The following is a 26,204-nucleotide window of genomic DNA, read 5'->3' as shown; positions in this document are numbered from 1 at the left end:
CACAAATCTTAGATAGGAACACAGGTGGCAAGTCAGGTACACCACTATACCTTGCAAAATACATCTTGCAACTTAATTACATTTCACAGGGCAAGGTACCACACTAGAATCCCAGTAAGAGAAATGTGAAGGGTGCTGAGATTAAAGGCAATGACTCTCTCCTACTCATTTGATTATGTCTGTTTTAGTCCTCATGAATTCACAACCCTCTTCTGCGAATTAAAACTCAGCAACATGGTTATAAGTGTTTTAGTTACTTATTTAAGGGAACATACTAATTCATAATTTAAATACTTAAACACTTCAGTTACCTTCAATTTTCTAGTGAATTTTTAAATGAAATATTAATCATTTTTCTAAGTGTTACCAAAAGCTAAGAAAAAAAAATTCCCCACAACAACCTCCGTAGCAACTTCTGATACCGGAAAATATCTTTAGCATGGAAGATGTTTTTTGACAAGTTTGTGTTTGATTTCTCTATTCAAAATTTAAGACGTCCCCAGTAAAAGGGTTCACTATAATGACAACAGTCTGTGTTTTGGGGACCACTAGAACTTCCCTAGTAATGTTGAATTATACACTTAATTACATATATACTGTGGTAAAAGGTAAAAGTGTATATATTCTTGGAATTGCCTTTTCTGATAGAAATATGATGTTTTACGTATTGGTTGTTTAAACTCCAATGTCATTTGACAGTATATAAAGACTAATCTCATATTTATAGTTGATATTTAAAAGAAATATGATAATCTGTTTTAATCATTTTGCAATTATTAATTCACAATGTGAATCAACATAGTATCCCTATTTTACAGGCTATATTAATTCATTTTAATTTATATGTATCTATATATCTTATAGGCACAGATGGAACTAAGAGTTAACTGAACCTCTTAGAGCTAGAGTTAGTGGTTTTGAGCCACATGATGTGATTACTTGGAGTTGAGTACATGGTCTGTGAAAGAACAATATGCACTCTTATCCACAGAATGGTTTCTCTAGGCACAGCATCCCTATTTTTTTTTTCAAAGAAGTACTATTCCTGTCCTTTGACAGTCACTAGCCTTGAATGTCAGGTCTGTCCTCTCTAACTCTCTTGCTTTCTTATGAAGTAGCATCCAAATATTACCAAAGTCATATCTTTAAAATAAAATCCAAGGTCATGTCAAAATACAACATAAACCTTCAGCACAACTATGATAAAAGTTTATCTGTACAGATTATTATTTAGTATACACAATTAAAATATCTCATGTTTAACCAAGCATATCTCTGTTATTGCCCTTTCTGTCATATCAATATTCACAATAATTTTGGGACACTATTACTTTTTAATTTTAATTTTCTATGGTATAATTTAATGATTTTGATTTTTCTTCTTATCCATCCTAGCAAGTTTTCATATTTTTGGCCTCATTTTTTTATTGGCTGCTGTTGTATAAATGCATATATATATACATACATATATATATATATATATATATATATATATATATATATATGTACATACATATCAATTCATGTCATCTTCCCAGATATATGTATAAATGCATATATATAAGAATATATATGCATATATGCATGTATATGGGAAGACATCAATTGGTTCTTTTGGAATTATTTTTAATTTATCTGGGAATTATTTTTAATTTATCTGGTCATGTCTATTTCTCACTTGTGTTTCAAGCCATAAAACATGTCCTCTTATCTAATTTATTTTCATTGACCAACAATCAGCTACTCTCCAAGTAACTTGAACATTTTCATCTTTTATTCTATCCCTACCTCCATAAATAGCTGAAAAGAACTGAAGTGAATGTATTATTTACATTTTTAGTGTAATACAGTGTAGTGGATGATAGTGTTCCAATACTTTTGTTACATGTACCACATAAAAACATAAAGCAGCCTTATGATATATCAGCTAATTTTCTTATATGATTCAAGCCATGCTGAAGATCTCATTATTTACCTCCACTGAACACTATACACTGCTATACTTTGATAATCTCATTTGCTGAACCCTAAGAAATGGCCATTTTTATTCTTTTTACTACGATCAAGTGCAAGTCTCCCATGTGGGTTTTTGGAATGCGCTGTCCTGTGCACATGATTAGTTCTCTGGGTCAAGCAAGAATATTATTCACAGTCATATTTATGCCAGTTACATGGGCATCTCCCTGCTGCTCACAGCATCTGCTTCTTTCAGGGACTGTGAACCTCAGCTTTTTCATTCATATCAATTGGTCTGGTGTGTATTTGGAACATTGGTTTCAATTAGTCTTTGGATTTTTAAAAGTCTCAGTACTGAATAAAAATTTTCAGTATAATAATTTTCATACATGACAATTCCATAGTCTGTGACCCTATGCTTGACATTTCATATTCTGATTTTTTACTTAATAGGATTACCCAAAGTGCTTTTGTTTACAGAATATATATAAATAGTATTTTAATTTTATGCTTAAGGTGCTCTCCGGGAAAAGAGCTAGTCATCCTTGCTTCCGCATGTTACTGTGTCACATATTTCTCCTCTGAGCTGCCAGTAGTACCTACTGTCAGCTCCTGTCACACATGCATATGCATACATACTAGCAGGTATGCATATATAAACACACACATGTACATAGTCATTAATACAGGCAAGCAGCGGACCTATCTATTAACAAAACAGTGATCAGTTTTACAGTTAATTCAGCTCTCCCTTCTCCATTGCTTAACATCAATGAGAAAGTAAGACTCAAGCTTCTTATACTTTCACATTAATTTCCTAAAATTTAGCATGTCCTCCATGATATTTTGGGTATTACAGTCTATGCCAACATAAATTTTTTTGTGTGTTGTTTTTTTCTTTTGTTTGTTTGTTTCTTTGATTTTCGAGACAGGGTTTCTCAGTGCAGTCCTGGCTGTCCTGGAACTCACTTTGTAGACCAGATTGGCCTCGAACTCAGAAATCTGCCTGCCTCTGCCTCCCGAGTGCTGGGATTAAAGGCGTGTGCCACCACCACCCGGCTATGAGATTGTATTCTAATCTCTCATCCTATAAAAGTTTCTAAATGGATCATGAGCAGGAACATAAAATTAGGTATCATGAGTATGGTAGAGGGCAAAGTAGAGAATACGCAATAGATCATTGCCACAGTGGGAGAACTTTTCCAACCAGAAACACAGTAGTATAGGCATGGAGAATAATAACTAATTAATTAAAACTCATGAAACTGAACATTTGAGCAGGTAATAGCTGCTGGCCAAGGTGGAGTCAAGTATCACCACCAGGCAACATACAGCAGATGATATGATGCCCCCGAGACACATATACTGCCCAGTCTGGCCTCAGTGAGAGAAGATGCACCTAACTAATCCTTGAGAGACTTGAGGCCCCAGGGAGTTTGAAGGTCTGGTGGAGAGGGGTGGTGTGGGGGTGGGAGTGGGGGTGGTGACATTCTCTTGTGGGTGGAGCTATAGGATAGGATAGGGAGCAGTGGTGGTTGGAGGGGGAGACCTGGATAAGAATGAAGACTGGACTGTAACAAAATGATTAAAGAAGTAAAAGGGGCACCACTGAGAGTGCTTCATTTCTGAGATTTTCGAAAATACACTTATGATTTAATATTTTTAAATATTTTAAAATATTCAATGAAAATTAGGCTATCATGCGTCCTCACATGCATAGTTTTAAGTAACATTTACTGCTTACCTCATAGGAAATGGAACTACTGATTAGCAATTAGTATTGATATTTTTCTAAATATGCATGCTTTTTTTTTTACTGTCAAAGTAACACTGCTTATTAAACAAGATAGATCTCAATAATAATTTTAAGGGAAATACAATCAAAGAATATTCAAAGTAGAAATTTGAAACATTGTCTAAACTCTAATTATAAATAAACAGATAAAGAAAATCGATCACTGCTTTATTATTAGTTTGATCATAGGTGGTACAAACCCAGAATTAATTTCAAACATATGTTTATTCCTATATAACGTTCAACCCATCTGTGAACTGGTTTTAAAATGATTAGAAAGGATCCCACTTACTTTCATTTACAAGAGTAAAATGCATGTTTAGTAGCCACAACATAAATGGCTTCAAATTATTGTAAATCAATTTCCTGGGACAGCACAAATTGCAGCAGATGGTACTTAAATACATAAATTTACCCTTATTGAATAATATTTTCTTTGTTACTTATTTTGTTTTTGTACAGAGAAAACATCAGCTAATTTTATGATTATTTAATTTTAATTTTAGTTTTAGTGAGCACTATATAAAATTTCATCTTAATTAAACCTGGAAATTATCTTCCCATATAAATGTGTATTTACTGTAGTCAGTAAACAAGAATGGAAGAGATCCAGTAGGATTTTATAGCAGAGAGATCTTTTTTGCTTCTAAAAGAAGAATGCACTTTTGGAGAATACATTCCAAATTACAGCATATCATAAAGATGCATGCCAGCTGACCATCTTTGCAGACGGACCGGCGTTGACCATATGGCATGACAGGGAGCATTGAGAACCCCTGATGTCGCAGAAAATCCTACGCAATATTCTATCTACCTACTGAAATTCTAGATCCTCGTTACATTTCTCACTTGGAAGATCTTACATTATTTACCAGCAATAGATACTTGTAACTCAGTAAGACATTCTGAACATCATTTAGAAAAGATTTTTAGAAAAACTGGAAGCCTGTGTTTTATTTTGTTTGGTGTGTTTCATAGTTTGGTTTTTAAGATGGGGGTCTCTATGTAACATAGGCTAGTGTCACACTAACTAGCTGACTTAGCTCCTAAGTAATTAGACTACAGCCATGTAACACTATAGTTTACTGAAACATTTTTTAGTCAGAAATGTTTTTAAAATGGTTTTATGTTTTTCATAAATATGGATGACTTATCATATAGCAATAGTACTTTGGTTTTAAAATACATGATATTAAGAAGGACAGGGAGGTGGGGAGAGAAGGCATAAATAGAGATGTATTCGATCTGAGCTTTCTCCCAAGTTCACATATTTCCTCATGGTTTTTATCATGGTGTGCAGTACCAAGTTATTATTCTGTGCTACCTGCCTGTACTTCTCAGCTAAGTTCTTATATTTTTTGTCACTACCATAGATGCTTCCCTACCCACACTACAAACTCTCTAAATGAGTGTTGCTCCAAGAACCCTAAGGCATTCTTAATACTCTTTTTCTATTTCTCCTCTTTTTGGAAAGAAAACCTATTCAGGATTGACAATCCATATTTGTAATCCTAACACATGGAATGTTGAGGGAGATGGATTGCCGTGAGTGTGGGAGTAGCTGAGTTGAGTTCCAGAATAATCTGTGCTATGTGTTCATACCTCCTCTCACAGCTCACTGAACAACAAAGACAACAAACCTAAAGCAAAAGAATAAAGATAGGGATAAAGGGTATAGATTAGGATGGGTGGATTTGTGGAGGTAAAACTGTAATCAGAACATATTTTATTAAATATAATTACTTTCAATACAAATTATAATAGAGAGAGAAAGAGAAATGAAAAAATGATTATGCATCATTTTTAGATTTAAATGAAATAACATTTCTCCAAAAAGCCTGTTTCTTAAGCTCACTGCTACATTTATGCTTCTGTTATCTTTAAGTACAGAAGTCTGGCCATTCACCATATATGTCATTTAACTGAAACAGTAAAATGTCACTCCCATCCTGCCACAATTAAGCAACACTTCTTATTCTCCATATTCAAATGACTGGCATAGGCTTCTGGGAACAAAAGTAGTTACCTTAAGATGGATGGCCTACTGGGTTAGAAGGTTAATATAGGCCTTCTCAACTGATGCTCATATTGTCAACTGGTCCTTCTCTTCTTCTGTTTTTGAATATGATCTGATAGATTAGAGATAGTTCACGTGTGGAGGATTCAGAAAAACATTTTAAACGACAATATACAGATTCTAGAACTTTCACAAAATTTTTAAGGCCAATTTTATTGGATACATAAACTCATGAAGGCAGTCCATACCAAAAGCATCATCACTGTGATGTAAAAAATTAAACTGTATTTCCTTCTGGCAAGAATTACCAACATTCTATGACTACATTTAAACTAATTCCATGACATAATATTCTTTGGTTTTTTCTCTTGTTTATTTTTATATTATTGCCTTTGTTCACAATTATGTCTTCACATATGATAGTGCTTAAAATATAATGGAAATTTAGCTTGTGTGCATATAGGTATTAAAGAATAAAAGCAAATTGGATATACTATTGCTATTAATTTGATTTTTATTCCTGACACTATTGATTTATATGCTGCTTTCAACATACATAATTGGAACTAAAAATCAACCTGATTTGATAAATTTGACAATAGAAACACCATAGAAGATAGTTAAAAGTGGAATAATGTAAAATTTTTGTACACTATGACATGACGAACAAGAAAAAGAATAGTGAGTACTCAGCCTGATAGCTTAAGTTCAATCCTAGTACATGATAGAAGGGGACAACACACACACACACACACACACACACACACACACACACACACACACACAGGATGCAAAACTATCTCATTAAGATCAGGAATATTTTACTCGGGCCAGAAGTAGTTGTTCTTTCTTGTTCTCTTTTGTCGGTAACCAAGGAGAAAGAGCATCAGCTGTGCTGTCGAAAGTTGGTCTTGTGAGATAATTTAGGGTTGCTTTTTTAAAGTAGTAAAACACTTACTTGTCTTCCTTACTTTGCAGTGGTAGCTGACCTGCTGGAGTTCCTCTGAGGCAAGAAACTTCAGTCTCCAGCATTTAGCATGTCACTATGAAACAGTGCTTGGAGGGGGGGGGGGGGCTAAGTAAAAGGATTTATTGTTAATTCTCCTTTCCTAGTGATTCAGCCAGAAACCTCTCTGGTGAAGGTGGTTAACTCTTTGTGAACCAGAGAAGAAGGAAAGGAAGAGAATTAAGATGCTTTATAATGGAAAATATACGAAGACACATATACATTCATGCACCCACACTCTGGCTGGGTCTGACCCTCTGTCACAATCTACTCTGCAAATATTCATGCATGCTTACATATTTCCTGAATGCTTACATATATACATATGCCTACACACATACATATAGACAAACAGACATAGCCATTTAGATGGATGGATGAATGGATGGATGGATGGATGGATGGATAGATAGATGGATGGATGTGGAATATCTCCTCAACCTAAACCATTCAATCAACAACTTTATTTCTTTTCTCTGGTCTATTTATAACTTCTTAGACAAAATTTCTTTAGAAAATGACCCTCAAATATAAAATGTTACATAAAATGGGAGTTAGAGTAGGATGCTAATGTTAAGTTCAAAGCAGTGTTTCATTATAATATGCTCATCATAAATTCAAAGCAAAAGTTTTTTTTCAAGGCCTTGCCTTAGCATAGTACATTCCTCTAACTTTATCCGTGAACCTAAATGTTTTTTGTTGACTAAAAATTTGTCCAGTTTCTGCTTCTCTTTTTAGTGTGATTATGAGAGCTCATTTCATTTCCTATTATGTAATATTTCTTACTATTATGAGGAGTGGGTGCATTCTGCTTTTGATTCTGATCTTTGTAAAAGAAGCACATTGAACAGAAAATAGGCATGGTCAGAAAAGAAATTCTCCATTATATATTATATTTAAAACATTTGAAGCACAGAAAATGGTATAAGAAATTTAAAGAGTAAAAGAGCAGGTCACTTAGAAAGGCAGAACTTCAGAATAAAAATTGACTATCTGACAGAAACTTTGTTTACAATAATTCATTCCATTTTTATTCCATTTCCTCCTCCTTCCTCTTTCAAGTCCCATCATCACTCTTCTCTCTCCCCACTGTCTCCTCCTGCTCTCCTCAGAGAAGGGAATACCCCCCCCCCTTTGGTACCACCCTCTGGGACATTTAGTATCAACAAGAATAGGTAAATCCTTTCCCACTGAGGCTCAACCAGACAGTCTAGTCAAGGACAATGGCAACAAACAGAAATCTAGACAAACCACACTCCACTCCTTAGGGAACCCATATGAAGACCAAATGGCACATTTGCTACAAATGTGCAGGGACTAGGTCCAACAACTACATGCTCCCTGGTTGGTGGCCCAGGCTCTGTGAGCCTCCATGGTCCCAGGTTAGTTGACTGTAGGTCTTCTTGTAGTGCTCTTGACCATTCCAGCTTGTTCATTTCTATCCCCAACTCTTCCACAAGATTTCCCTAATGTTTGGCTGTGTGTCTCTGCATCTGCCTCCATCTGTTGCTGGATGAAGCCTCTCAGGACACAGTTATGCTAGGCTCCTGTCTGTATGAATAGCAGAGTAACATTAATAGTGTCAGGGGTTGGCTCTCTCACTAGGAATGGGTCTCAAGTTGAGGCAGTCATTGGTTGGATTTTTCCCTCAGTCTTTGCTCAGTCTTTCTTTATCCCTGCACAGATTATAGACAGGACAAGTTTGTGTTAAAGGTATTGTGAGTGGATTGGTATCCCCTCCTTCCTCTGGAAGTCCTGCCTGGCTACAGGAGATAGTTTCTATATCCACCTCTGGAAGTAATCTCAGCTACTTTCAACCCCATAGACTTTGTGTATAAAACCCCCAACCCAGGCCTCCAGCTAGACAGGAGAGATGCTCTCACCAATTTCTATACTCACTCCCAGCCCTCTCCTGTACCCTCTCTCCCTACAAATGATTGCTTCCTCTCTAACCTAGTGCCCTCTTTCCATCCACCTCCAATGACTAGTTTCCCCCTCTGAATGAGATTCCTATATTCTTTCTTGGGATATTTTTATTATTCACGTTTTTATGGGGGGTGGGGTGAGAGGGAGGTCTATTGATTGTCACATTGCTATCCTGAAAATTTTAAAGCCAGAAATCTTGAGTAAATGTATCTGAAGTTCTGAAAGACAAATGAGAGCTTAGACTTTTATACACACAAAATTATCTATTTGAAGTAAAGCATAATTGAAAACTTTTCACAATAAATACATAACAAGCCAACTCTCCAGAGGATATTGGAGGGGATGCTTTGGCCTGAAGTACAAAAATTGTGTATGGGCTAAACAATTTCAGATTGTCAACAAAAAGAAGTCTGAGGAAAAAAGTCAACAAAATAACAGGAATTAATACCATTATATCAATTATAATGCTCAGTATCAATGCTCTCTATTTCATAATAAACAGACAGTCCAGAATTAAAAACAGGATCTATAATTTCCATCTTGTATTAAAGAAAGAAAACTCATTATATAAAATAGGGCAAAAGAATGGGATGACATAGTATTTTTTTTTTCTCGAGATAAAAAAATTTTTCTCTGTATAGCCCTGGCTGTCCTGGAACTCACTCTGTAGACCAGCCTGGCCTTGAACTCAGAAATCCACCAGCCTCTGCCTCCCAAGTGCTGGGATTAAAGGTGTGTGCCACCACTGCCTGGCATGAAATAATATTTTAAGGAGGTAGAATGAATGAACAGTCATATATTCAAATACTTCAAATAAAACCATTTCATGAGACAAGGGAAGTCATTTCATAATACCCAAAGAATAATTTAATAGAACATTACAATTTACTAAGAATACATTGCAAATGCCATTATATCCAACTTCATAAAACAAGTCCTACTAGGTTTAAACCTTCAGCTTAACCCCAAAATGCTCACTCACCAATACATAAGGCATCTGGAAAAATAAAATACATCGTATTTTGTTTATGTTTAAGAAGCATTATTATTATAAATACATAATAGTTATCTAAAGGTAATAACAACCAAACCCTAGCAATACACATGTTTTACAGTAGCCAATGTAACTCTATTCAGATTCAATTTATAACAGGGCAGAAATCAAAAACTAAAAGAAAACAGTATATGAAAGTTGAAATAATGTCCTGAAAAAATAGAAAAGCAAACGATATGGCAATCATCATAGATACGGTAGACAGCACTTAAGCTCAGAGACTAAATAATAGACTATTAAGTCAAGGAAGAATTCAAAAGTAAATTAACTTATTTCTAGAATTAAATGTAAATGAAACTACACCATATAATAATGTGTGGAGTACAATGATGGCCGCACTGGGAAATAAATTTATACCACTAGGTGCATTAAAAAATGTTTAGAGACTCCAGCGATTATAGTTATGGTTTCTATTGCTGTGAAAAGACACTATGATGACAGCTCTTCTCATTTAATTGGGGCTGGCTTACAGTTCAGAGGTTTAGTCTATTATCATCATGGCAAGAAACTTGGTGTCTCATCAGCAGATGTGGTGGAGAAGTTAAGAGTTCTACACCTTGATCTGCAGCCATCAGAATCAACTATAAACTACACTTGCATATCTGAGACCAAAACACTCATACCCATTGTGTCACACTTCCTCCAATAAGCAACAAGGCCATAGCTATTCTTCTTCTTTTTTTAAAGGCCACACTTTCTAATAGTACCACTCCTCCTAGGCAAACATTCAAACACATGAGTCTATGAGAGCTGTTCATATACAAACCACCACACCAGCTAATGACTTAATACCCACCATATGGCTTTTGCAAGAACAAGAACAAAATATAGATGATAATGGTAGACTGGATGAGATAACTAAATGAAAAATGGAAAGTAACTCAAAATACAAAGAGGCAGTGAAGCTAGGTGTTTGTTATTTGGAAAGATTAAGTTTGATATTCCTGTTTGTACCATAAAGGAAAGTCAGTCTTTTTCCTTTCAGACCAGAATCTCTGCTGTTTTGGCATTATTTGGGGATTTTGATACCTGGGTCCTATAATGGTACTTTGTATATTAATTTTTTATTAGTTAAATAGTGCGTGCAAAGGCCTTTCTTATCCAGCAGGTGTTCTCTTCTCTCTGTGAAAGCTTTCTGTGATTCTATCATAGAGTGTTTTCTTACTATGTGTCTAATCTTGCTTCTTCTGTGATTTATAAGTCTAATAAAAACCTGTGCCTCCACAAAAAAAAAAAAAGATTGATAGGACTTTAGCCAGATTAGCCAAAAGAATTATTAAGACTCACTTGATTTTCAAAATTACACTAAATGAAAAATAAAAAAAATGTATGTTAATTTCTAAGCATGTATGACCTATTTAAAAGTTAAACACCCATGAAGTAAATAACTTACATACATGCAATACAACAAATGAGATAGCAAGAGTAATTACATCTCTCAACTGAAAAAAGTCCACAGCCAGATGGAGCTCAATGAATTTCACCAGACCTCAAAGAACTAAAATCAATACTCTCCAAATAATGCTATAATACAGAAAAGAAAAAAAAAAAACAGTTCCAAATTATGTTTATGGAACCAACATTGCCTGATATAAAACAGAAAAGGAGCCAACAATAATAACATAGAAATTTATTCCTGATATAGAAAAACTCTAATTCTACATAAAAAATGCAGGGATGGTTCAACATATGTAAATCACTAAAAATGACGACCGCATAAATAGATTCAAGTATAGAAACCACATGATTATCTCATTAACTACAGAAAACCCATTCAAAATTCAATACCCTTTACTGTAAGGTTACAGGAGCATACAAAAGCAGTTAAGTACACATCCCAAGATAAGAAAAATGAAATTCAACAAGCTCCCAGCAGACCAAAGTTAAGCTAGTCATACCAGAAGCTATATGGAATGTTTTCAATTCATCAGGTAATGCATATATGAATCTAGAGAAAGATATGTTTAAGTTCATTTTTTGTTTTTATTAATAAATGTTCTTTTCACACAAAACCTAAAATTATAGGACAGAAAATGAACATTGGTTTCATAAAGTTTTATAGAATTTGAAAACATCTTTATAAAAGTACCGTTTAAATAATACAATTTTGCAGATACTTGGTTCATGTTGAATGTTTAAGACAGTAACAAGCGGAAGTTTCTGCAGTAACCATGAAGAAGATTAATGGGCTTTAGTAATAGATGAGTGAAAGACTATTTTCAAAAGATGATATTATTAGATTACTAAGATGATTTTATAAGAGGAAAACACGAACTATTAAAGATGTAAATGTAGTAATAGAGGTGAAATAGATGAAGCAGAAAATAAATTATTTAAAAGAGAGCAAAATTTAACATTGCTGTTTACATTTTAGGTATTCATACGTCATAATTTATAATATGTATTCACAAAGTAAATGCAAGTGTGCAGAAAATGTAACTTTGTTCTTACATTCCAATACATTTGAGGGCATGCATCACTTTTTAAAATTTATACTTTAATCTATTTTTACAGTCTAGATTTTATCCTCCTCCTACCCCACTCCACCACCATCTCCAAGAGAATTACCCCATCCCACACCCCACTCACTTCCCCACTACCCGGGGGTGGGGGTCCAGTCTCTTGAGGGTTAGAGAAGATTCTCTGAATCTAGACCCAGCAGTCCTCTGCTGTATATGTGTTGGGGGCCTTATATCAGCTGTTGATGTTTGCTGCCTGGTTGTTGGTGGTCCAGTGTTTGAGAGATCTCAGGGTTCCAAGTTAATTGAGACTGCTGGTCCTCCTACAGGTTACCCTCCTCCTCAGCTTCTTCCAACCTTTCCCTAATTCAACCAGGGGGATCAGCTGCTTCTGTCCATTGGTTAGGTGCAAATATCTGCATCTGACTCTTTCAACTGCTCCTTGGGTCTTCCTGAATGTGGTCATGATAAGTTCCTTTCTGTGAGCTCTCCATAGCCTCAATAACAGTTTCAGGCCTTGGCATTTCCCTTGAGCTGGATCCCACTTTGGGCCTGTCACTGTTTAAGGCTATATTTTAAATAGAGCCAGGACCTTTCAGAAGTATAGTACCTTTGATATGCTATACGAAGTGATCAAGACTTTATAGATCATGTCTTGTGTAGTCATATAGAAAGTTGTTTTTGATGCTCTAATGGAACATAATAATGGCTCAGTAATTTTATGTGCATGTGTGTTAATGAGAGAGAGGGGGAGGGGGAGGGGAGGGGAGAGGGAGAGGGAGAGGGAGAGGGAGAGAGGGAGAGAGGGAGAGGGAGAGGGAGAGGGAGAGGGAGAGGGAGAGGGAGAGGAAGAGGGAAAGGGGAGAAAAGTAGGGGGAATTGAATACAATAGTTGCTATTTGGTATCGTCTATAAGAGATTAAAAACCCCAAAAAAGTTTTACTACATGATTACAGATTAAGAAATTGTATCCAGTATTTGTTTTCATTTATCTTGCAAATTGGTTTTAAGGATTAAATTTTTAGGAGAGCTTCAATTTTAAGCCTTCTATCTATTTTTCTATCTATTTTTCCTTAATAAAAAGTGTCTTCAAAACTCTTGTTTTTGTGATGTCATCATGTCCACTGTGAAACTGCAGGAATTTTAATAGCATTAACTAAAAATGCACTCTCATTCAAAGGATCAATATTTTCTTAGTTAATTTTATTTACAATATATACAAGGGATTTTAGAATTATTAATAAAATGATTTAACATGATAATTTTCACATAATGCTCAGCATTCTCAATTCAAATAAGTAATGAATGTTAAATTATAAATGTGCCTCAAGTATTATAGTTAATATACATGTAGTCAAAATTAAATAAGAAGAAACATAAAACAACACCACAAAAATCAAGTTGTAGATTTTCTGACATTCAAATTTAGCTGTTTTATATTTGTATTTACTAAATCTAGGATTTTATTTTTAAGTGTTTCATAGCCACATGGCTGTATACATTAAATATTTATTCTGCCCTCAGTTCATATATGCCTTTAGCACTGTGTCCACTTTATCATTTGAACAACCTTTCCAAAATGCCAATCTTGTCACATCAATCTGCTGCTTGAGATTATTTTTGATACATTGTCTCTTGAAGCAAATTTGAAATGTCTTCCCTTTTTAATGTTTAGCTTTACTATTATTTTCTCACAATTTCTATCATGCCAAATGATTTACAGTGCCTTGACTATACATTTCAGTTTCCTTGATACATTTTTTTCTGAATTATATCTAAACAACATTCCTTCCTTTTCTAACAGGAATAATCTTATGGTATTATAAGCAATGTACATTGCTTAAAAGTGTCACTGTTTCATATGTGCATAGTTTAAAGTTTTCCATCCATTTTCCCATGAGAATCCAATATAAAGCATATTGTATTGTTATTATTATTATTATTATTATTATTATTATTATTTATATTCCTATTACTAGTCTTCTGAGAAAGAGATAGCTAAAAATACCATATATATACATATATGTATATACATACATATAAATCTATTCTTGTTTTACATATATATGTAAATCGTGTGTGTGTGTATGTATGTGCTACATATGGTACTTAAAATGTGTCTGTGATATAGGAAGGAGAGAAAGAAAAAAGTATGGTTGTAGTAATTTTAAACTTAGAATATTTAAAATGGAAACATAAGGATAGATAGAAAAGAATCTCTTTTCAAAACAATATTTGTATAGGTGCAAAATTGCTTTCTCTGAAATGAATGCAAAATTCAGTTGTTTTCTTCAATATTTGAGAAGATACAAAAGGACAAATAGCTTGCAAATTTATCTGCAGTTCACAGTCTATTTTCTGTCTTATCAACTACATTATTATTATGTAGAATTATTTTGCAATTAAAACATAAATTTATCTATCTCATCTTCAGGAAGGCTTTAAAAGAGATTCTATTTAATTAACTAATCCTGAGATATATATCACCCTAAGGATTAAATTCTGTACCCCTAGACAATTAAGAGTCAAAGAGGGTTGACCAGATGTCACAGTGTTAAAATTAATCATTTCTGTGACCTTTCTCATTCAGTTTTCTTTCTGTAGTAAATAAATTTTACTTTAGTCATGACATAGCCTCTATTCCATGCTCAATCTAAAATTCCAAGTACACTTAATGCTAAATATGAGCCATGTATACTTGTGCAATTTGTTTATAGCGTTGACAACATTTTATAAATAGCATTAACTATTTACTTTAAATAGAACCCTAATATTTGTATTTTCCTTCTTATATGTTATTTTGTAATACAATGACTTTCTTTCTAACAAGTTTTTCTAATATAACTTCCTATTATAACATATGTAAATGTTATGCAGTGTGTTTGGTGCAGGAAAATAAGAACTTTTTGGCCTGGGTTTTTACTATTCTACATTACTTCAACCTACTTCTGACAATTTTCACCAGTTTCTCAGTAACCTTTCTACAATAATTCCTACAATAGTCTTTCCTACAGAACGCTAGCTCATTCCTATCCAACCATACCTCTCTTGCACCCAGCTGAAAATAATGTGACTAGATCTTCTGGTCATAGAGTAATTTGTGGGATCAGTGATTAATTTAGTTTAAGCAAACCTTATCTGAATAAATTTCATTAAATAGTCCAATGATTTCCTACTCCTCTCTAAGTTACACATCTTCTAATTTTTGCCTAGTATTTTTTAACCTAGGAAAAATTAATAATTACAAACATCAAGGTGAAAATCTAGATTGCATTTTCTATAGTACTTATAACTTATAGAAAATAATTCTGGGTAGGAAATACCCAAATCTAAAGAAAAATCTTTTAGTATCATCTGATTATCAGGATACATAAACACAAAGAAAATGGTGGGTTTAAGGTCAGCTGTTTTATTTCTTTAAGTCATATAATATATGTAAACATAATACAAGGTATACTATAAAAGATACATTTAAAGTTACAGCACCCTTTTCTCAGGATGGAACAGACATGGAGAAGGAAACAAAATGATAGTTATACCTATAGAAAATGATATTCCTCAAAATTAAAGAGCAATAAGAGAGGTCAGAGAAAGGCTTCTTTTTTCTTTTCACTAGCATCTATAGTATAGGAACCAAGTTCAACCTCAGCGTTTATATATATATATATATATATATATATATATGGTTTTAGAAACAGGTATCATGAAATGAAAGAAAGGGCGTGGAGCCAAATGAGAAACTATGCAAGGGAAAAATTTCAATTATCAAATGTTTTTTCTTCTTTTATTATAACCTCTTTTCTGTACATGCATATGAAATTCTCAGTATACTTCTATTCTTGGATGTGAAATATAAATTCAGTTGTAATGTATATCTCTCCATATATCATTTAGACAGATCTGGTCATGTCTAATTTCCTAGTAATATTTATACATTAACAATCAAGCACTTAATAGTATAATTCCTAATTGAAGAATAGAATAAAATACTCATTTTGGAGAAAGAAGAGAATTCTGTATTTAAACATTTTACATATTTATTTTTACATATTTATCTTCTGGTCAAAATTAGGTAAATGTTTAAACTTAAGTTTTAGGAGTAAGTAGAGTATATAAATATAAAGAATATAGTGTCTGATTTAAAGTTAATATTAAGTCATATGTTTTACTAAAACAGGATGAGTATAAAGGTATTGGTTTAGATATAAAATAATGGAAGAAGGTATATTGCATTTTTTCATAATAATACCTCTGAATCTTCCATGTATATGTCAAGAAAATGCAACATTTTCTTTGTTTTGGGATGACTGTTAATCCCGAATACTTCTCTATTTGAATGAGAAGATCTCTTTGTAATGAGCTTTAAACTATTAGATTAAAACATTACAGGAGATGTAGCAAGACATAAGACGCTTGCAATTATTCTCATTCAAAGATCTATGTAGTAGGTTTTCAATGTCACCATTGTGGCTTCTGGGAAGATAATTGTGCTTAAAAATAACATTCAACTAATGTTTTGTGGATTTCTTCAAGTAATGTGTAGTTGGGGTATCCAGAATGTAAATCCATGAGGATAACTTGTTGCTTATCTATGACACTGTAGCTTAACTTTAATCAACATGTGAAACAATACATGATTATTTAACAAGAAAGTTAATAGTAACATGATTGTCAAAAACATTTTATTGATTCTATTTTTTTATTGTTCTAATTATTTTTCACATATTTTTAAAAATTCATTATTTATTAATCTATTCATATATTCACATTTAAATGTGTGTTTTCATTGTTATCAACACAACCAGCCCATGGATGTTGTACAATATTCCTGCCAACCATTTTCAATAGAAACTTATTGTTACTTGATATGTGAATTCATCATCACTTTAAGCAACTCAGATTATGAGATTAATTTTGTATGTCAAATAACTTGACACATAATTTGTTTAATAATAATTTTATGATAATTTTATTGACAGTATTGATTCAATAGATGTGCCACTATACTTGCTGAATAAATTCTTAAGAATTTCATTTTTAGTGTAAAGTTTTATTTGTTCATTTTGATATCTATCAGTATGACAGTTTGTACTCAATGCACAATAGCCAATCCAATAGAAAATTTATTATTCATTTGCATTTCCTATTAAGCATAGAAGATATGGTTAATTTAGGAGCATGAACATTTGGCAATACAAATCTAGAAAGATATTTATTTCCAAGCTTTCAACTACATTTTAAATCAGTATGTACTTACCTAAATTCCTTACAGATCATGATATCATTGAATACATATTACTTGATTAATTCACTCATTAAGATTTTCAGCAACATGGTTTTCCCCCATTTTATCACTTCAGAAACTAAACACAAGCTACAGTATTTTTGAATTTTAAAGTTGCTACTTAATTACCAGGGTAAATTATATTCATATTCATTGAGAAAGATTAAACTTAAAAAGTATACTGGAGATCACACATTTATTTTGTGTTTCAATATAGAAAATAACTTCATAAGATCAATGTAGTATTATTCTCAACCTTATTTTATTAGTTATTTTTTTTTAATAGTAACATTAAATGCTTCTGGACAGTGACAGTTTGAAGTTGATTTAAAAACACAACTTTCTATCTTTTCAAGGATCTTCTGCCTCATTTTACAATTCTCTGTTTTGAGCATTTACATAAATGCGTCGTTGGATGGAGTCAAACTATTTAACCCAAGTGGACACAGCTTTGAACTTGTGACTATTATTACATTTGAGATGCAAAATTCTCAGTTACAATGTGCTTATGTAGAATACTAACAACAGACATAACAAAGCAGAGGCATCCTGTGATTTTACACATCAAGTTAAATGATTTTGGTAGTATTCTCACCTGTTGGAATTTTCTCTTGCAAATCTGTGTAAATGATACTTGAAACAAGGAGGAAAACAAAATACAAATTGACTCAAACGATCAAAAATTAATATAATATGTAAATAATAACTCAAATATAATTGCAAAATTAGAAATATTTTGATTTCCTTTTGGCATTATTTTAGTTTGGCTAGAAATGAATGCAGTCTTTGTTTTGCATGCTTTCACTGTAAATGTTTATTACATTTTCACCACTACATGTCATTATTATTATTGTTGTTGTTATTATTTACTTTGTAAACTTTCACTGACATGCGTCAAATAAAAAAATGAAATTACAGAAATGACAGGAGCTATGGAAGGGAACCTGCATAAAGCGATGCTCAAACAAAAACCTATGAAAATCTTCTTTGACTCTTAATGCACATTTAATGTATTCATTTTTTTAATTTTTGGGGAGCTACACTCAAGTTTAGCACAATACTTTTAAAATTTTGGATGATTTAGATAATTAGAAATCAATGTGTCATAATCCTTGAATTAGAAAAAATAAAAAAGAATTTCAAATTAAGCCTTTTTATAAGATAGCATTTTGTACATTCTCTAAGTTATACTTTTATCATGGCTAATGTTTATTATGTCACATACTTATTGTTAATATTATAAAAATTTTACAATGATAAATTTTATTAAAATGCATCATAAATCCAAATTGGATGTTGTACACACCATTTCTGAATTTTATAATTTGCATGTATAACATATGCCATTCTCCATTTTCATGATCTGAAATGTGACATGCCCTCATGATTTGAAAGAGCATGTTTTGTATATGTAAATCATTTCATTTTTATTTTGTCATATGCAAAATGTCTTGTTAATAATAAATTTATATTTTAGATATGCTTCATGTTGTATAAAGTATTATAAAATATAACTCAATTTAACTACTTACAAGGCAACGTAATTTTGTTAAACCACATCTTAAATACATGATCTATTTTACGTGATGAAAAAGGTTTTTTAGGATGTAAATTTTTCCTTTAATTTGGGTGTATGTCTTGTTATGTTTTATTGTGCTGTTAAAGGCAATGATTTTGTAATTGTACAGCATAATTCATGTTTTAAAAAGGCAAACTATTAGATTTAATATTGGATGAGTTTTTTTACTTATTTAATCTTACCTTGTTGATGCACTTCATTCTAAGAATTTTGTCAAATTGACTGTTGCCACATGAGACAATTATGTGTGAACATTTTTAATAAATTTAAGTTTTAAAATTATCTATTAACATAATTAAAATCTATGTTTCATACACTCTCAGCCTAACAGATATGGATATTTTTATTCTTAATTGGTTTATGTTTGATGTAAATAACAGCAAATATAGAATGATAATGGGTGTTTTCCTGCCTTAGTAAAGGGGTCACTTTGATTCTTATATCTACCTCTGTTAAACGTAATTATTGTGTATTTTCATGAAGTCATATTTGCTCTTCACTTTAGAGATGTTTCAATACTACAAGTAAGCCCAGCATACCAGCAGATTACATGATCCCATTTTGAAGGGTTGCTACTAAATATTCAGATATCACACTTTCTCAAAGTGATGTTTTTGAAGCTATAGGTCACAGTTAACCTGTTTCCTATTCCAATTCCTTTATACCATGACAGTGTAAGAAATGTGACTTTTCCATGTTAAATATTTGTAGTCACATTTCAATCATTTTACTTTTTATTGATAATCTCATTTAGGCTCTATTATTAAATCCATTCAATCCTTTTTATTTATTTTCAATATTTTTGAGTGCCTATTTTACTCCAGGCATGAATGTACAGACAGGTCTAGAGCTATGAGCAAATATCCAAGTACCCAAATCCCTGCTTTTCTTGCATTCTTGTGTGTCGATGGAAGGAATAGACTGCAAAGTGTGAGACATAACTGATTTATAAATATCTGGTGAAACACATGTTCGGCCAGACTTTGATTTCATAGAAATGAAGCTTTTCTTGCTCCATCATTCAATCTTACCATATTTGCGTAATGGAGAAGGAAATGATCACTAGTAACCACTGCTCAGGATGAGTCTAATGTTCCAACCTTCATGATTAGCTTGCTCCAAGGACCTTTCTCTAAATTATGCCAAACTCATGTTTAAATTCCCAGTTGAATCTGAACTAGTGTCTATTTTTTGGGGGATTAAAGAAAGTGGTTCTTGGAGTCAGAAAATAAATTTTCTGGTGATTAATTAAGGACATAATCAAAGCTTGTTTTCAAAAGTAAAGGATCATCAGAAAATGTTGACTCAAATGCAATCTTTTTCGAATTAATCATGACGACTTTGTCGCAGGTGTGTTCATTCAGATCAGCTTTGTTAGAAGGTTTAGATGGAATGTTTTAGAGTACAGATTCGGCTATTTTTCATACTTCTAGTATGAAAGGTTTATAGTTAAAATTACTAATTGAAACTTAAAATCCTGCCAGCTGGAGAGGTGGCTCAGTGGTTAAAAAAACTTACTGCAATGCACGTGAAATAAATCATATCTCAGTTACCAGAACCTACCTGAGACATCTCTCTACCACCTATCTGATGTCTTAGTAACCTGCCCAGAAAACACACACACACACACACACACACACACACACACACACACACACACACACGCACATGCACACGCACACACACCACTTAAAAATAAAATTACAAATGTAATTTGTAATATTGGACATTACAGTGAAGCCAAAAATGTTTAAATATTAGGTTTATAATCTGGCTTTCATTTCATTTTAAAGCACAATTAAGTTCCCAATCAAATAATCAGATATTTTCATAGAAATGAGAATATCATTTCATAGAATTGCCTCATTATGTACATTGGTCTGCAAAGGTCCTATAAGCAGTTCTCATCGGTTCATATGAATAGGGAATATCCTTGTTATACTTAATTTTAGTAAGCAACACAGGCTTATTTAAACAGCTATTGTATAGGTAGTGGATTCGAACTTCCACAAAATGATATAGGTACCTAATGATTTTCTGGTTAATATTTTTAAAGGCATCAATTATTCAATTTAATATATTTGGCATATATGATTAATCTCTAGTTTCTTCATGTGTAATTATTATACAATTTTTGTGAAGCACTAATGAGTTTGAGAATGAATATAGCAATTTATATTTCAACAGTTCATGCTTTCCTGCCTAGCAATTAAGGGCTCCATATTTGTCCACCTTACTTTTTGAGTTTTAGGCAAACAAAATCATCACACCTAGAACTTTGTGAACAGTGTAAGAAGAGAAAAACACAGCTGGGCCTCAATCAACCGCTTACCCATTTGCTTTTTAATCCTTCAGAGTGTATGAACAACCATGTACCTGCTTGTAGTAAAGGTCTAATTAAACATAGTAGTGAAAAATGCAAAATATTGAGAAGTATATATGAAATCAAAGTATATGTTATTCACTTACTTTAAAAATATTCAGAAACTTTTTTTTTTAATCCAATAGCCAACATCAAACTAAATGGAGAGAAACTTGAAGCAATCCCATTAAAATCAAGGGCAAGACAAAGCTGTTCACTCTCCCCCTATTTATTCAGTATAGTACTCAAAGTTCTAGCCAGAGTAATTAGACAACAAAAGGATATCAAAGGGATTCAAATCAGGAAGGCGGAAGTCAAGATATCACTATTTGCAGATGACATCATAGTATTCATAAGTGACCCGAAAAAAATTGTTCCAGAGAACTCCTACACCTGTTAACTTCAGCATAGTGGCTACATATAAAATTAACTCTAACAAATCAGTAGTCTTCCTCTACTCACAGGAAAAATGAACATAGAAAGAAATTATGGAAATGACATCTTTCACAATAGTCAGAAACCTTCTATAACCTTTCAGTCTTTAATATTTAATGATTATTTTCTTGTTAAGAATTTAATGACTCCTTTAACTACATCCTCAATAAGTTCCATGCTTCTATATAAGATTGTACCTTATTCCATACGAAACATGCCTTATCTAGAAAATACAACCCTTCTAGATGTCAAGTGAATAGAAAATGAAAGTCCTTCTTTGTCAATTTAATAAAGAAGATAATTGGGCAGTGAGCTCTTTACAATTATAATAAATAGTGTAATGATACATACCTATATAAATACATGCTTATGAATCAGTTACAAACATATAATGAATTATTAATATTTAGAAATGTATATAGTTAAAAATAATGTCCCTACAAATAATTCCATTGGATATTGGTTGTTTCCACTAAATAAAATAATTCATTTAATTTTATTCATTTAAGAACTGTTACTCAAAAATTTAACTTCAAATGCGAAAGCTATTAACTGATTTAACTAATTTTAGAGAGCACAGAAACACTTATATCTCATCACCTTGAAAACTTGATCAGGTTGGATCCTTGTCTGGCAAATGAGAAGAGAATGAACCTTAATACATAATAATTTTGAGTCTCAGTTTTGCATCACGATTTTATTCATGTTTTAATTTGTTTTTTAACTTGCTTGTTTTAAAATAGAAAAGTTTTATATATATTCCCCGAAATTTGAACTGATAGGAAACTAAACTATTCAAAGCATAATTTTGAGAAAAGTGTGGTTCTGTAACAGTTTATTTTGTCAAGACTTTATCTTCTCAGATTCACCTGATGACCTCAAAAGAAAACAAAACATTGAGGGACCTATAAAGATTTTTTTTTTCTTCTACCTTCATCCACCTTAATGTATTCTGTTAGGATGTTTTATTTTATGTGTAATGGCTTTCATAGATTGAAAAGAATCCTGGGGGTCCGTTGTACTTCACATCTTAGGGATGTGCTTGTGTTTTACATCTTCATGTTTATTATCCTTATGGTAATAGTAGAAAATATAATTATTAAACTTATCAAAAGACTATAAAATTTGAAAGAAAAAGTTAGCATCTAGTGCTACTGTGTCCCACAGGTTCTTCTCCATTGACCCTCACTGCCTCCATTGGTGAGTTAGAGGAGCATATCAGGACTGCCACTGGTGCTATTGATGTTGCTAGCACACCTGCAGATGTTACTGTATCCAGTGTTACAGCTGTCACCAGCCATAGACTTTCCGAGGAACAGCGAGTGCAAGTAAGGAGTCTCAGTGATTCAGGTCTGGATCCCAACACACCCGAGGACCAGCTTTCTCCTCATCAAGCAGATACACAAAGTACAAGCAGAAGACCACGAAATGCTGAACAGATAGAAAGAACTAAAGAGCTTGCAGTTGTTACTCATAGAGGTATTGATGTTATTTTACTTGTGCCCATTTAGTTACAGCCAAAGTTATATTTGGTCATAATTCTAACTAGAGAATGAGTTGTAAGAGCCAAGGTGTAGAAAATGAAGGAAATAATCTGTCCTTCAGATGCTTTCCTCTTTATCTTATATTTCTGCCAACTTAAAAAATAACATAGATTGAAGTAGCTGAACAATGCAGATAAGAAGATATAAATTATAACAAATTGGAAGAAGAGAAATTAAAAAGAAATCAAATCACAATGCAATTGATTTAGAGGGAGGGTTAACAACAGAACCGAGTATTCTTAAAAGGGTTAACTCAAATGAGAGTTAACCAACCTGTCCTTAATACTTACTACCCGAAACAGTTTTAAGAGATAAAATAACAGAATAAAACATTTTCTATAAATAAATGCACATAAATGCACACACATAATCTATATAATGTAAGGATTATAAACATTTTCATAACATTTAAAAGTGTAAATTAACAATTAGGACAATTGAATATTTTGTGAAAGTGAAATCATATCTGGTGATTTCTTTGTATACCTTCATGACACAATTTTAATAATTATACAAATATATTATTTCAGTTTTGAAAATATAATAGCTATGGTTGATGTTATGAATTCAAAAGTAAAATAACAGGTAACTAGAATTTGCTTTCAGGGAAAATACACTGTAAAAATGTCAACTCAATTAAATTCTCTAACCTTAATTAGTAAGGTTAGGGAAAACAGCAATCAGATTTTTTTATCTTTCTTGGTAGTGAAATACTTAAATATAGATAAAAAAAAAACCTCACTAGTACCAAAAGAAAATAAAGAGTTCACTTCTATCAAGATGTGCATAATTGGAACCATTAATCTAGTGAACACACTGAATAGAAAAAACACACATCCCAAATGCTACTAGGACTTACATATGTTCTTTAATCTGTATATGGATTATTACTGTAGATGTGAATGCTTTACATAGACCATAATATACATAATTTTAAAAAATGATTTTGAGCACACACTCAGAGAAATTAAGATCTGGTGACATAAGGAGTAGAAAAAAAAAATCAAACAGACTATGTCTCAGAAAGAAGCTTATTTCCACTTTAATTTACCTTGAAAATGCTTGCAATAGTTTTTTAAATCATGTATTCTAACATAAAATTTTATCATCCAATAATTTCTTTTAAAGCAGTATATTAGCATTTCCTTGTATTTCTATTGACATTCTATTACAAATACTACTAATAATAAAGGAAAAGATTTATATTTAAATTTACTAAAAAAAATCCTATTACTAGGGGTATTGAGCTACTCCATAATGACTATCACTAAAAAAAAAAAAAAGAAAAAAAAAAAAAGAAAAGGAAACAAATTACTTATAATGTCTACCATATAAATGAAATATTATGAAAATTAAGTCTTGCTCAAATTTCCCATTGTCTTTTGTGAAACTCTTTGGATTCAAACCAATAGTTTGTAGACATTAGAGTAATAGCTACTCAGAATTAAAATAGAAAAGATAAATTACTAGAGTTAGTAAGAGTTGTAAAAAGTAAATATATTAATATAAACTTTAGCACCTAGAGAATCCCCTTAGTAGATCTGAAACTATGTCTCAGCTAATGTTAGAATCTTTTAGTACAGTTTAAAAGACTTGTTTCCTATCTGTATTAATTTAAAAATGATTTTAGACATTACTCATTTTGTGATACAAATCTTCCTTGGAAATATTCATTTTTTATATTGACATAATAGAAAAAGATTATAAGATGCCATTTATTTTCTATCATTATTATTATTTTCAGCCAATTAAATTGTTATATTTCTACCAAATTAAATTTAATCGAAGTTTATATTACTGTAACTCCTGTATCTGATAATTCTTCCATTGATTCTATTTATCCAGTGTATTTTATATTTTTAGAAGAAAGTTACTAAAATTACCTGTGTCTATTTCTTTAAGAGTAAAGCATTTCTATTATTCGATTTGAATATTGTTTTGAAAACCCTAAAATAATAGCTATATTTTCTGACAAGAAACATTCTTCAAAGACTATTTCTAACAACTCCATATACTTAAATGGTGTTAGGTGAATATCAAGGCCATATTCTTTAAAAAATAAATTAGTTTATTTCCTACTATATATCTGCATGATTCTTGAGAAACAGGATAGTATTTATGGGGCATGAATAACTTGGCTCCTACATTTAAAAAAAGCTGTTTTTGATAAAATTCATAGAGAAATCCAACTTAGTTTTGTGAGAATATTTTATAACACCCATGACTCTTTAGAATAAGAAACAAGTTGTATATAGTGCATGGATCATTTAAAATGATTAACTCAATACAAATCACTCCCTTTCATTTTCTATAGTATTCTCCATCTCCTAGAGTTTGGCCAATTTGTAAATCCTGTTTGGTAAAGCTATACTGATGGCATAGGAGCTTATAATATGACTATTGCCTCAGTCTCCACATTTATCTCCTACAGCTCTCACAAAGTAGCTCCTTCCTCCCTCCCTCCCTCCCTCCCTCCCTCCCTTCCTTCCTTCCTTCCTTCCTTCCTTCCTTCCTTCCTTCCTTCTTCTCTCAGTCCCTTCTTTCTTTCCTTTCCCTTCCTTTCTTAAATATCCAAATGTGTTTTCTTTCAGTTTGTCTAATAGACTCAGGTTTCTTTTATCTCTTCAAATAATTTTATTATATATTTTATTTTTGAGGATTATAATATAATTACACTCTTTTCCACTTTCCCCTATTGCCCTAACTGTCCCATAAGCAATTCCCTGAATTCTTTCCAATTCATGACCTCTTTTTTGTAAATTTTTGTATACATAAACATATACAGAT

At 32.2% G+C, this 26,204-nt stretch overlaps 1 protein-coding gene across 9 annotated transcripts in view; it reads left to right on the top strand.

Moving 5' to 3' along the window:
• The window catches only part of Csmd3 (CUB and Sushi multiple domains 3), a 1,211,921-nt gene that overhangs the window by 455,408 nt on the left and 730,309 nt on the right, over positions 1 to 26,204 (top strand). For 6 of the 9 annotated variants that reach the window (XR_001781523.2, XR_003951374.1, NM_001081391.2 and 3 more), the window contains exon 7: positions 23,041 to 23,352. The exons of the other annotated variants lie outside the window; for them this stretch is intronic. Coding sequence is in view for 4 of the 6 variants with exons in the window: in NM_001081391.2 (NP_001074860.2) it covers positions 23,041 to 23,352 (312 nt within the window). In the remaining 2 variants the exon portion in view is untranslated. The remainder of the gene's footprint in view (positions 1 to 23,040; positions 23,353 to 26,204) is intronic. 9 annotated transcript variants of the gene reach the window in all.

This window comes from Mus musculus, chromosome 15 (genome assembly GCF_000001635.26).
Source record: "Mus musculus strain C57BL/6J chromosome 15, GRCm38.p6 C57BL/6J".
Lineage (NCBI taxonomy): Eukaryota > Metazoa > Chordata > Mammalia > Rodentia > Muridae > Mus > Mus musculus.
This window is presented reverse-complemented; position numbering and strand designations above follow the sequence as displayed.